The 14,196-nt window shown below is 43.1% G+C and overlaps 1 protein-coding gene across 3 annotated transcripts in view; it reads right to left on the bottom strand.

Moving 5' to 3' along the window:
* The window catches only part of BTBD1 (BTB domain containing 1), a 47,326-nt gene extending 36,271 nt beyond the window's left edge, over positions 1-11,055 (bottom strand). For all 3 annotated transcript variants that reach the window (XM_018066349.1, XM_018066350.1, XM_018066351.1), the window contains exon 1: positions 10,486-11,055. In XM_018066349.1, coding sequence (XP_017921838.1) covers positions 10,486-10,883 — 398 coding nt within the window. In that variant the 5' untranslated portion in view covers positions 10,884-11,055. The remainder of the gene's footprint in view (positions 1-10,485) is intronic.

The raw sequence follows: 14,196 nt of genomic DNA, 5'->3' as shown, positions 1-14,196 counted from the left end.
AGACAGCTTAAGTTCACAGCTCTGAATGTCAAAACATCCATTTATTTCCTGATGATGGTATCTTCTTATTCTGGGCATCTTTTAACCTTTCCTTATTATCCCAGAATTAGCATTATGACCAAAGACTAGAGTACGGGGGTTCAGAAGAATAAAACAGTTTAATGATATCTTAAATGGCCCCATATTGCTATGCACTTTTGAGTATATAGGTCCAATTTTCTCTCGAAATACTACCAAACGAATACCACCTTACCTATCGCCTCAGGAGCTGATTCTACCTGTGACTAGATAAGTCAGATTCCTACAAGTGCACGTAGAGGATAAGAATCTCAGACAGGGCCTGGGCAGTTCCTGCTGAATTATACTGAAGCTACTGCATATTCATTTTAGTTCCTCTGCGGTTCCTCAGAAACCCTTGAGCTTACTGCCCAATGCTCAGTTACACTCAGAGCAGCTGGGGGTGCTAGAGAAATGAGGCATTGAGAACAAGTATTTTATTTTAGCAATACGAATTAAGACTTAGAACACTGGAAAGCCCACGAATATCTTTCAGAACACTATACAGTAGAGTGAGTGAGAAAGGAGGTTCTAGTTCACGTCCCTTCCCTCTGCTTTTCAATTTCTCTATTCTGGTGGCCAGAATCACCGTCCAAGATCAAATTCTAGCTGGTTACATCCCCCAACTTCCCACTTTAACCAAATGCTGGCATCCCTCTAATAAGATCATTATCCTTACAACTACTTCCACTGGAAGCTGTTCACCTCCATCCTTCCCTGGTGGCTCAGATGGTAAAGAATCTGCCTGCAATGCAGGAGACCGGGGTTTGATCCCTGGGTCGGGAAGATCCCCTGGAGAAGGGAATGGCTACCCACTCCAGTGCCTGGAGAATCCCATGGACAGAGAAGCCTGGTGGGCTACAGTCCATCGGCTCATAAAAAGTCAGACATGACTGAGCGACTCCTTACAACTCAGGTGCAAAAGTGAAGGTTGCTGTTTTTCAAGATTACACTGTTTTCAAACATTTTTCCAAAACCTTTCAAGCCAACCATCTGTATCACCCTCGTAATACTCACTTAACGATACGTGCCATTTAGTGATGAGTGCACGGAATTAAGAAAAACCTTAAGTCTCTTATAGTCAGGGGTAGGGGGATGAATAAAAAGAGGAGGGAAAATTAGCATTTGTTGAGTCTCTATCATGTGACAGACACCAATTCATTTAATCCTCTCACAAGGAAGGGAGGTGCTGCTACCTGCATTTTAAAGATGGGGAAACAGGCTGAAGAAACACAAGAGCTGTCTACCATAACACACCATTTCTGGTCTTCTGACTGCTTTCAGTGTTAGACTCTCAGACCAGTCAGGTGGGAGCCCTCTTAATTTGTCTGGACTCAAGAAGAGATCCCTTGAGTTTGAATCTGTTCTATCACTTGCTAGCTACATGACTTTAAACAAGTTATCATTGTGCTCCTCTCTGTTAAGAGATGTGAACAACAGTATCTTCTTCATAATGCTCTGGTGAGGATTAGTATCAGTTAAAATACACACAAATAGTTAGTAAACATTAGCTATTTATTTTTTATACTGCTTCATTTTTTATCTCTGCTATTTTCCTCTGTATTTCACAAGATTTCAAGTGTTCCAGCCCTTCTATTTTTCCCCCAGCAATCATACAGTTAAATTTCTAAGAATTCTTGCTTCTTGAGTATTATTTTTTTTTAACTCCACAGTACCATGTCTCATTTTTAAGGATGCGAAAAATGTTCTCAGTCTCCAAGTTTTAAAAGCTCTTTTCTGTTCCCTGAACTACCTACTTCCTCGAAGACCAGCTGTTCTTGGTCTTTATCATTCATATTCTGACTTTCCTTATACGTCAAAAGTTTAATGATTATCTCCAGTGACCATTCCAGTAGCTGGTGTGTTTTCTTTGCTGTTGTGTAAGTAGGACTGCTTTCCAGCTAAAACCTTCTCCAAAATGGAGAGGTGGGTGGGGAGCTGTGTATGTGGGAGGCTCGTTGACTGACACCTTACCTGAGAGTGGGAAAGCAGCCTTTAGGTCAGATACCACACCTCCTCCACCCCCTTTCAATGCCATTACCCTGAATTCCCTAAGATAAGCCAGCATCCTAGTTCTCCCCAGGTGGTTTGTCTAGTTTATGTAAAGAGGAGTCTATCAGCTATTGCGGAGGCGGGCAGGGGCGGGGGGTGGTGGTGGTGTGCAATGGTCAGCATACAAGAGCTGGTTGAGGGGATGACCTTCTCATTTCACCTTGCTCACCACCACCTCTCAACCTAGAGCCATGCTGGGGCTCAGCCAGGAAGGACAGCCCCCATCTCCATCACAGCTCCTCCTTCTCTGGATTCTGGGCTCCAGTCACTTCACTTCTTTATCAACACACTTCCAACTGCCTTGTCCCTTTTCTACACTGGCTTCCAACCTCTCTCCCTTTTCTGTCTTCACTGTAATGGGTTTATTTCTTCTGTATTTCTCTATATAGTCATTTTAACTGGAACAGACAGAAGGCTAACAGCATGCTCAATTCCCTTCTTAAACGAGAAACCGATTAAGTTTTTAAGGAAGAGATAGGAAGAAGTCTTCATATACGTCTTAGTTTGTTTTCAGGCAAAAATTACTAGTTATAAACTATAGAGCTGAGATGCGGGGCCTTTATTACCATTGTTTGAATAGAGTCAAGCATATGGTTCTGTAACAATCTATAATTGGTGTCCTTGACAAAAAGAGCTGGAAAAGGTTCCCACAAGAACTTCTACTTGAGATCCAAAACATGAAAAGAGGGTAGGAAGAACATTCCAGGAACCAAAGAATTGTGTTTTTAGACTATACTATATGGCCCACGGGGCTTCATTGGTGGCTCAGTGGTAAAGAACCTGCCTGCAATGCAGGAGACCTGGGTTTGATCCAGAGGTCGGGAAGATTCCCTAGAGAAGGAAATGGCAAGGCACTTCAGTATTCTTGCCTGGAAAATCCCATAGACAGAGGAGCCTGGTGGGCTGCAGTCCACGGGGTCGCACAGAGTTGGACCCAATTGAGTCACTAACATACGGTCCACAACTCCATTCAAGTTGCCTTTCATGACCCAGATAACCACAATGGTGTGATCACTCACCTAGAGCCAGACATCCTGGAATGCAAAGTCAAGTGGGCCTTAGAAAGCATCACTATGAACAAAGCTAGTGAAGGTGATGGAATTCCAGTTGAGCTATTTCAAATCCTAAAAGATGATGCTGTTAAAGTGCTGCACTCAATATGCCAAATTTGGAAAACTAAGCAGTGGCCACAGGACTAGAAAAGGTCAGTTTTCATTCCAATTCCAAAGAAAGGCAACGCCAAAGAATGCTCAAACTACCGCACAATTGCACTCATTTCATACGCTAGCAAAGTACTGCTCAAAATTCTCCAAGCCAGGCTTCAGCAGTACGTGAACCGTGAACTGAACTTCCAGATGTTCAAGCTGGATTTAGAAAAGGCAGAGGAACCAGAGATCAAATTGCCAACATCCACTGGATCATTGAAAAAGCAAGAGAGTTCCAGAAAAACAACGTCTGCTTTATTGACTCTGCCAAGGCCTCTGACTGTGTGGATCACAACAAAGTATGGAAAATTCTGAAAGAGATGGGAATACCAGACCACCTTACTTGCCTCCTGAGAAATCTGTATGCAGGTCAAGAAGCAACGGTTAGAACTGGACATGAACAACAGACTGGTTCCAAATCAGGAAAGGAGTACATCAAGGCTGTATACTGTCACTCTGTTTATTTCACTTATATGCAGAGTACATCATGCAAAATGCCGGGCTGGATGAAGCACAAGCTGTAATCAAGACTGCAGGGAGGAATATCAATAACCTCAGATAAGCAGATGACACCACCCTTATGGCAGAAAGCAAAGAACTAAAGAGCTTGATGAAAGTGAAAGAGCAGAGTAGAAATGCTGGCTTAAAATTCAACATCTGGTCCCATCACTTCATGGGAAATAGACAGGGAAATAGTGAGAGACTTTTATTTTGGGGGGCTTCAAAATCACGGCAGATGGTGACTGAAGCCATGAAATTAAAAGATGCTTGCTCCTTAAAAGAAAAGCTATGACCAACCTAGAGAGCATATTAAAAAGCAGAGACATTACTTTGCCAACAAAGGTCCATCTAGTCAAAGCTATGGTTTTTCCAGTAGTCATGTATGGATGTGAGAGTTGGGACTATAAAGAAAGCTGAGCGCCAAAGAATTGATGCTTTTGAACTGTGATGTTGAAGAAGACTCTTGAGAGTCCCTTGAACTGCAAGGACATCCAACCAGTCCATCCTAAAGGAAATCAGTCCTGAATATTCACTGGAAGGACTGATGCTGAAGCTCCAATACTTTGGCCACCTGATGCAAAGAACTGACTCATTGGAAAAGACCCTGATGCTGGGAAAGATTGAGGGCAGGAGGAGAAGGGGATGACAGGATGAGATGGTTGGATGGCATCACCGACTCATTGGACATGAATTTGGGTAAACTCCAGGAGTTGTGATGGACAGGGAAGCCTGGCGTGATGCAGTCCATGGGGTCAGAAAGAGTTGGATGTGACTGAGCGACTGAACTGAACTGAAACTATACCTTGGTAATATACCTTTGGCTTGAATATATTTAAGAAACATCTATATTTATACCTAAAGATATAGATTAAGGACACTATTCATCTCAGTAATGCCTTCTTTATGATGGGACGGCATCAGGAATTTTTTTTAACTGATCTTAGTATCAAATAAGAGTTGTGCATCTCTTAAGCAGTTGGCCTGTTTTTAATCTGACAAACACTATGAACTGTAACTGACTGGCCAGCTTTCCCTTTTAGGAATAGTTGCTAAAATGATCAAAATTAAGTCTGTAGAGTATGCATAGCATGCATTTTTATATTAGCTTCATCTTGACTGCTTTATTTCTTACCTCTGTGTTTCTTGTTAGACATTTTAAATTGTTTTTGGAGCAATGAAAGTTATAAATAAATACCAGACTATAAACTGTAAGAAAGGGAACTCTGTGTTTTTTCTATTTTTTCCCATATCTTTCCTACAGCACCAGGCTCAGTTTGGGCACCTGGCAAAGATTTAATAAATACACATTAGCCAACTACACAGCTCAGTACAAGTTTCTAGCTATTGATAGGGAAACCATTTTCATTTCTAGTAAGAAAAAAGGCTACTTAAAAATCCAAGAATCACCTTGATTCATATTTTACATACATGTTTTCCCCACATTTTATTTAATTACTAACACTTCTGCAATTCAAAAAAACTCTGTAAGCCAATATTTACAAATTATAACTTAAAATTAAACATAATATTACCACAGTACTTTGCATTTTAAAATTAATGTTTCTAATACACTACCTCTAAGAACCAGAGCACAGAGAAATAATTACAGGTCATCAAACTATTTCTGATTTTTTCCTGAAGATGAACAGCTTTCCAAAATATAAAACTCAGGTTACATTTAATCCAATTTAAGAATTAAACGACTAAGGTAAAAACTTCATTGTAAATTAGAAAAATCATGAGATTATGTACAGGAAACTGTGTCACTACTGATTCATTCATTTTACTCAAAAACATTTACTGAGGGCTATATAATAATAGGTCCTAGAAATACAAACACAGACAACACTGCCCATAAAAAGCTCATGGTTTGGTAATAGAATGATTAAAAAGTAATGTCATAATTATAACAGCATTATACATTATGTATGATTTGATAACTATCTCTAAAGATGGCCCTAATAAATCATGCTTTCTATGATCCAGACCTTTACACAGAGCTGTCCCATAATGAGTCTGGGCTCGTCCTGTTTGATTCCCTTTAATCAACAGAACGTGGCAGAAGTAACACTATGCCAGCCTAGGGCCTAAACTCTGAGGATGCAGGAGCTCCTACTTTTGTGCTTTCAGGAGCCATGGCCTGCTGCTTGCCAGGAAGTCAGGCTAACCTTGCAAAGATCAGCTGGAGGAGCTTTGGAGAGAGAGAGGCTCAGCCAAACCATAATCTGAATCAAACCCCCCGATGACACCTGCCCCAACTGCTATCAGACTGACTGCATGGGAGACCTGAAGAATATGCTAGAAGAACCTCTCACACAACTGTGAAAGATAATAAGACTATGTTTAAGCCACTAAGTGTTGAAGTTGCTTGTTCTACAGCAACAGATAAAAAACCTGATACAAGACATTACATGAGGCAGCAAATCTGCTGGCAGCGATGTTTCATAAAGAGATAAAGCCTCAAGTATATCTGAAGGGTAATTGTTAAGTCTGTAAACCTTCTAGGCAGACAAAGAAGTATAAAGGCAAGGAGGCACTAGAAGGCAAGTATTAAAATAAGAAAAAGACCATCAGCAGAACTGGGGTACTCATTAGATGAAGAGGAAGAGATATCAAATCATAAAGGTCTTGCATATCGGTTAAAATGTTTAAATGCATCCCATACGCAAAAAGAAGTCATTAAGAGATTCAGGGGAGTCCTGTAATAATGTCTAGATATCAGAGAGATAACTTTGTTAACAGCGTGAAGAATGAAACGAGCTGAGTCTAAAGGCAGTGTGATCTGTTTGGAGCAATGCAAAAAAAAAATTGAGAGAATTGAGCAGAACCTTTAAGATTGGTCCAAACAGGATGAGAAACAAATGGAACATAATGGAACCAAACTACAGCCTGGAGCCAAGCCCACCTGAGTCATCCCCAACTGACCCACATAACAAGAATATTCAGAGGAAGAATACACGATTGCTTTTCTAAGCCCCTGATTTTTGGGGTGCTTTATAGCATTGTTATGACAAAAGCTGCCTGAGACAGGACATATGAAGTATGCCTGCCTCAAAGACTGTTCTGAAATTTGGGTTCACACAAGGTGCTCAGGAACATCAGTAAGGAGAACATGGCAAGCACTCAGCAAGTGTTAAGATATTTTTATTGTTGACAGTCCATCTGCATGTGTACTAAACAGACACTCATTTGTGATTGTCCAGTTGGAAACGGGGTTTGGGTTGAGCACAAGTTTCACGGTACCGCTAGAGCAGTATGTAGCACCTCAGGTTAATGGGAGAAAGGAAGACAACAGTTGTCGCCTGCTCCTTTTACTCCTTCCACAGTCTAATCTCCAAACAACTGCCAGGAGTTTTTAAACCAGATCATAGCAACCCCTGATTCCATGGAGAGACAAGCTTGGCGGGCTATGCAGTCCTGGTGGGGCCATAAAGAATGGGACACTACTGGGTGACGAACACTCACTTTTCCTATCAACTCCCTGTTCAAAACCCTTCAAAGGATTCCCACTATAGACAGGGGAATCCAAGTCTTTCCATGGGCTCTACAGCTGTGCACAATCCTGGCCAGCCTATCTTGTTGACCTCATCTTCTACCACGTTCCCCCTTATTCTGTCTGTTCAGATCACACTGGTTTACTCTTGCAGTTTGTTTAACAGGAGAAATTTTGGGCCTTAAACACGTTTTTCTTGAGATAAATGGTCCTTCTCCCACAGGTTGATCATCTTTCCTTAAAACACTTATTTGTACTTGACATTTTGTCTTTGTTTCTCCCTACTAGATGAGTAACTCTGTGAGGGTAGGGACTTCCTCTTGTTCACTGCTATATCCCATATCTAAAACAGTACAAGGAAGGCAGTGTTTCTCAAATGAACAACTAAGAACATCACTTAAAGGTCTGGCAGATCAAAATGAGCAGTTTCTTAAAGTGCTTCAAACTCAAGTTCAAAAGCCTTTAAGTAATGTTTAATTCAAGTTGTAAACATTAAAGTATGCCCAAGCTAACCTGCTTTTCAACCTCAGTAAGTACCATGACACATCTTTTTGTCACACAATAATAGGTAAATACAGCATCTTTGCTTCACAACCAGCCAATAACCTAAGTTTAAAAATCAGTCCAGACATCACTTTCAGAATAAAACAATGACTAGAGCCTGAAGAAGCATAAATACCATGACCACACTGAAACTAGAAAAATTTCAAGGACTCAGATGAATCCACTTATTTTCTATTTGTGGGAAACAACAGACTGATTAACAGTTTCAGTGAAAACATGAAACCAGCATTTTCTCTCTACATTCTTATCCTAGCAATCTCTGTATTTTTTAAGAGAAAAAGTTACCCAACAATATTTAGATCAGTGGCTCTCAAACGTAGCCAATATCAGATTCAGGGAAAGAATTAAATACACTCTCAAGGTCCCACTGGCAAATATTACAATACTGTGAGGAGGAAGGAAGAGAATTAAAAATGTAACAGGTGATTACAATGAAGGTGAACCAACAATTCATTAAAAAGTACTTCCAATTTAGAAAATCTAAAGAAGTAAAACCAATGCTCCCAGTCAACTTCAAACCAAATCCCAAAATGATCTAGATATTAGCTTTTGAGTTGTTGTTTTTCCTTTTATAAACGTAATTGAACTAAATTACAAAACAGATGAGAAACAAATGAAAAACAAGTCAACACCATCTTGCGACTCCAACACAACTTTGGTTAGTATTTAGGTATATTTCCTCTCTCCCTTTCTCTAAGTATATCTTTGCTGTTTCTTTTCTCAGTTTTTAACTACTGTGAGCAATGTTTCAAATGCTAATTACACACATTTTTTCTTCACAATAATGTTATTATCTAGTCTTCATGACTATCATACTTAGCAGCTGCACTCCTGCTAAGCCACTTTAGTCAACTCTCTGCAACCCTATGGACCACAGCCCACCAAACTCCTCTGTCCATGGGATTCTCCAGGCAAGAACACTGGAGTGGGTTTCAGTGCCCTGCTTAGCAGCTGCACCACATGCCATCAGATGGACCTATCACTGTTAAAACCATTCCCTCTGCTACACTACTTCCTCACTACTATAAATAGTCCCCCTTAAATATTTTTGTGTGGAACATTTTCAGTACTTGACTACCTCCTACCTGTGGGGAAAATAATCTACAATGCCAAACTGTTTTCCTACCACCTTTGTTGGAAAGGTCTTGCCAGATGTTACCTTCACCAAAAAAAAAAAAAAAAACACACACACACACACAAAACCTGGAGGGTTTGTAAGAAGAGGAAAAGTACTATACTTTTAATTTGCACTTCTTTAATTGTTAAATGAGGTTAAACACTCGCTGCTAATTATACTTTTTCTTCCCTAAATGATCTATCCTGTCCTTTATTCATTTTTTAATGGGATTTTGGTATTACTTTCTACCTGTGTTAACTTTGTATTCCATTTCCTACTGATCTCACTGAGCTGTGAGCCTTTGTGGAGAACTTATCTGTTCATCCAAGCCTGTTGTTTTAACAATACATTCTATTCAGGCAGCTAAAACCATCTCATAATGAAACACACATGGTCTCTGGTATGGGCTGGCTCTATTACCTCCATCAAGTTACTTGACTTCTCTGGGCCTCAGTCTCATTATCAAAACTGTATAAAATAATACTTCAGTTCAGTTCAGTTGCTCAGTCGTGTCCGAGTCTTTGCGACCCCATGAATTGCAGCACGCCAGGCCTCCCTGTCCATCACCAACTCCCGGAGTTCACTCAAACACGTCCATCGAGTCGGCGATGCCATCCAGCCATCTCATCCTCTGTCGTCCCCTTCTCCTCCTGCCCCCAATCCCTTCCAGCATCAGGGTCTTTTCCAATGAGTCAACTCCGCATGAGGTGGCCAAGGTACTGTAGTTTCAGCTTTAGCATCATTCCTTCCAAAGAATACCCAGGACTGATCTCCTTTAGAATTGACTGGATGGATGTCCTTGCAGTCCAAGGGACTCTCAAGAGTCTTCTCCAACATCACAGTTCAAAAGCATCAATTCTTCGGCCCTCAGCTTTCTTCACAATACTTACACCTTCCTAAATGGACTTTTGTGAATAACCAGGTAATAATGCCAGACTATTAGCTCCCTCCATTAAATAATATTAAGCAGAAGTCAATCTTCTATCCTCACATAATCAAAAAGCCAATTCTAACACTGATAGGAAGATTTTTTTTTTTAGCAAACATAATCTTGTCTGCTGGAATGCAAGCTAGCTAGAACCAAACTTACTTGTTTAGGTGTTTACTTTCCTGGATCATGACAACTAATATTAATGGAAAAGGAGTAACAATTTACAAAATAATGAAATTAAAAGGTCATCGGTCTTCCAAGACTCCGCAACTACCCCTCTCCCCCAACAAAAACCTAAAACGTCGCAAATAGGCCATCAGGGCGATCTGACCCAAACTCTGTTCTCATCACGTCCCTAATTCCCTAAAATCCCCGCTACTGGAAACGGGAAAACGCAGGCTCCTGGGCCCCAGACACTAGTGTTTACCCTAACGACAGGCAGGCGGCCGTCCCGGCTGACGAATGTCGGTTTCGACCTCCCCGAGCATCACCGACGCGGGAAGAAACTGAGGCCGGGGGGTAAGCAGGGCCTCGCCCAAAGTCACGGCCGGGCGGCCGCCCTCACCTCAGCAGCGCCAGGAAGGCGGCGGGCTCCACGTCGGGCAGCTCGATCTCGGCCGACGTCGTGGCCATGCCGCCGTTGAACATGGCGTCGAAGACGGCGCTGCCGGCCGCCAGTACGAAGCGGTGGGCCGGGATGCGCTGCGGGCCCCCGGCAGCGCCGCCGCCGCGGCCCTTGCCCAGCACGAAGCGCACATCGCTCAGGAGCTCCGAGTTGAAGAGGAAGGCGAAACGCTCTTTCAGCGACGCCTTGGTCGCCTGCCAGTTGTACAGCGGCTCCCGCTTCAGGGGGAGCAAGGGCCCTAGAGAGGAAGTCGACGGCGGCGGCGGCCCCGCGGCGCCCGGCTCCGCTTCAGCCCCCGGGACCTGCTCGCCTGTAACTGCTGGTCCGAGCGAGGCCATCCTCCAGCGGCGCGGCTCCGCGGGCTAGAGAAAGCGGTGCTGCCGCCCAACCGCCATCGCCGAGGCTGGCACCGCCTCCCTACCTTCCGGGGAAGGCGCTTCCGGAAGCCGCGCGCCTCCGCCGGCCCCTCCCGGAGCTGTCCGGCGCGCGTCCCCGCGCGGAGGCGCGTCCCCGCCGCGGGGCCGGAGGTGGGAGTTCTGCCGGGCCTGAATCGATGGCCGCTTCCTTCCTTTAGGCCCCTCCTCACCAACTGCAGCTCCTCCCACTTGTATCCAGGGCGAGTTCCTAGGTTCTCCTTCTGGGAGTTTGACGTCTGGAAGAAGAGGGGGCGGAGGGCATGGCCAAGAAAGGTCGTGAGAGGGCAGAAGGTGATTTCACGTGGCCCCCTCCTCAGGAATCCTCAAAGTCACCCCTCCAGAGGGGCACTGTTCCTGTGGTAATACTGGGAGCAAGCGTGGAGCCCTTCTACGTCTAACAGCCTCCCCCTATCCTCCTCCCTCTTTTGCCTCTATTTTTGGTATCTATATAGATCAGGGATTCTTTTTTCTTTCCTTTTCTTCTTCTTTTAAAAATGTGTTTGAATTACCCAAAATTGACCGTATTCTAAATCTCAAAAAACAAACAAAACCCCTCAAAGTTACCTAAGTAAATTAGGGCTCCCCTGGTGGCTCGTTGTAAAGAATCTGTCTGCAATGCAGGAGACCCAGGTTCGATCCCTGGGTCGGGAAGATCCCTAGCAGAAGGGAATGCAAGTATTCTTACCTGGGAAATCCCATGGACAGAGGAGTCTGGCAGGGCTACAGTCCACGGGGTCGCAAAGAGTCAGGACTGAGCAACTGACACATTTCTGGTAAAGGACAATAAAATCATAATAGAAAAAAATAAAGACACTGCACTATTAAAGCTTGTGGAATGTGATAAAAAAATTGAGTGCAAAGAATAGCCAAAAGCACTTCTTGGCCAAACTGAAAATAAAAATAAGTGAATTTGAGGATTCTGGGAAGATAGCAGAGTTTGGATCACCAGGAGTCTGTCTTCCTACGTAAACAATTTCACTAGTAGAATCTGTTTGCTGTACTTATTTTAGAACTATGGACTCTGTTGAAGGCTGCTAACTTCTAGGGGAAGACTTGGAAAGCAAATTGCTGTTGATTTTGATCAGCTTCAGCTCTTTGCACAGTAGCAGCTACATGTCCTCCACCACCAGCCACATGGTAGTACACACCTCTGCCGCCTACAAATGGTACTTGCTATCTACCTCTGCAAGGATCAAATCATGAGCCACTGCAGCTGCTGATGTTCAACACCCCCTGAAAGGAGTTCAGGGTGGAGATCAGGAATGAGGCCCTCTGTGCTCTGGGAGAAACTGGCCAAACAGGTCTTCAGATAGATATTTTCAGGAGATGATTTTATGACCCCAATCTTTGCCTCTCCTTGTATCTAGAAAAGCACTAAAATCCTTCATGGTGACGTCTGCTCCTCGTGACTAACAGTAACCTTCTGCAAAATATATGTCCTTGATTGCATGTATTCCTCCCTTCACCAAAATCACATCTATATTGACTGTCCCTCCACTGCCCCCTCACCCCCCACCATGCCTCTCTGGAGCAGTTTCTCAAAGCTCTCTGAAATGCTGTCTCCCGGGCTGTAGCCCTCATTTTGCCCCAAATAAAACAATTCACAAATCTCACACTGTGGATTTTTTTTCAGTCGACAGCTTGTAGGAGCCAAGGAGGGCAAAAAGGCACCTATCCTCCAAATATTGGGGATCTGTACTCAAGAGGATTTCTGCTTCTGAACACAAAGGCACAGACAAAGAGGGTGAGCTATTGTTGTTGGGGTACCTCTTCCACTGCTGCAGGATGCTTAAGCTGAAGTGACTTCCAGGGGTTTTAAAGGACCAGCACCCTTCCCTACCCCTCCTTCATTTTCACTTTTCCCTTTTGTGGAACAAGATAGTAAAGACTAGTGTATTAAAAAGCAACTATACACATGGGAAAAATTAGTGACCATACATGCCCAGGGAACGGCAGAGAAAATGCCTGAGAAGACCTTACGTTTACATCTCAGGCAGGTCCTTGGCAAAGAGATAGATTTTAAAACAATCAATGCAGGAGACACAGGTTTGATCCCTGCTCTGGGAAGGTTCCACATGCCACAGGGAAGTTAGGCCCAGGTGTGACAACTGCTGAAGCCCAAGTATCTAGAGCCCAGGCTCCACAACAATAGAAACCACAGCAATGAGAAGAAGCTTGCACACCGCAACTAGAGAGTATCCCCCACTTGTCTCAGCTAGAGAAAGACTGCTTGCAGCAACAAAGACCCAGTGTAGGCAAAAATAAAATCAATCAATAAAATTAATAAAAAAAATTACTTAAAAAAATAGAAAACCCTGGGGGAAAGGAGAATCTGATTTCCAAAGTCACCATATTACTAGACTTGAACGTCCAATGTTCAACAACAACAAAATCACAAGTCATACAAAGAAATAAATGTTTGTTTGACCCATGGAAACAAAAAAATAAATCAGTAGAAAGAAACCACTTCTACAAAAGGCCTAATGGCAAATATACTAGACAGACTTTAAAACAACTATTTTAAAGATGGTCAAAGAACTTAAGAAAATATGGATAAAATCAAGAAAATGATGTGTGAACAAAATGGAAGTATCAATAAAGGGATAGGAAACCTGGAAAGAAACCAAAAAGAAATTCCAGAGCAGAAAAGTACAACTCAAATGAAAAATTCACTAAAAGAATTTAAAGGTACGTTTGAGCAAGCAGAAAAAAAAAAAAAAAGAATCAGCAAACTTTAAGATAAGACAACAGAAATTATCAAGCAGAGAACAGAAATCAAAAAGCTTGAAGAAAAGCAGAGAAAAGAAAAGCAAACACCCTAAGGGAACTAGGGACTTGTCTGGCAGCTCAGATGGTAAAGAATCTGCCTGCAATGCAGGGCACCTTGGTTTGATCTCTGGGTTGGGAAGATTCCCTGGAGAAGGAAATGGCAACCCACTCCAGTATCCTTGCCTGGAGAGACCCATGGACAGAGGAGCCTGGAAGGCTACAGTCCATGGGATCGCAAAAAGTCAGACACTACTGAGCGACTAACACTTTCACTTTAAGAGAACTATGACGCCTCATTGACTTCCCTGGTGGCTCAGACGGTAAAGCATCTGCCTGCGGTACAGGAGACCTAGGTTCGATCCCTGGGTTGGGAAGATCCCCTGGAGAAGGAAATGGCAACTGACTCCAGTACTCTTGCCTGGAAAATTCCATGGACTGAGGAGCCTGGTAGGCTACAGTCCATGGG

This window comes from Capra hircus, chromosome 21, assembly GCF_001704415.2.
Source record: "Capra hircus breed San Clemente chromosome 21, ASM170441v1, whole genome shotgun sequence".
Taxonomy (NCBI): Eukaryota; Metazoa; Chordata; class Mammalia; order Artiodactyla; family Bovidae; genus Capra; species Capra hircus.
The sequence above is the reverse complement of the archived record's forward strand: the minus strand, read 5'-3'. Positions and strand labels throughout refer to the sequence as shown.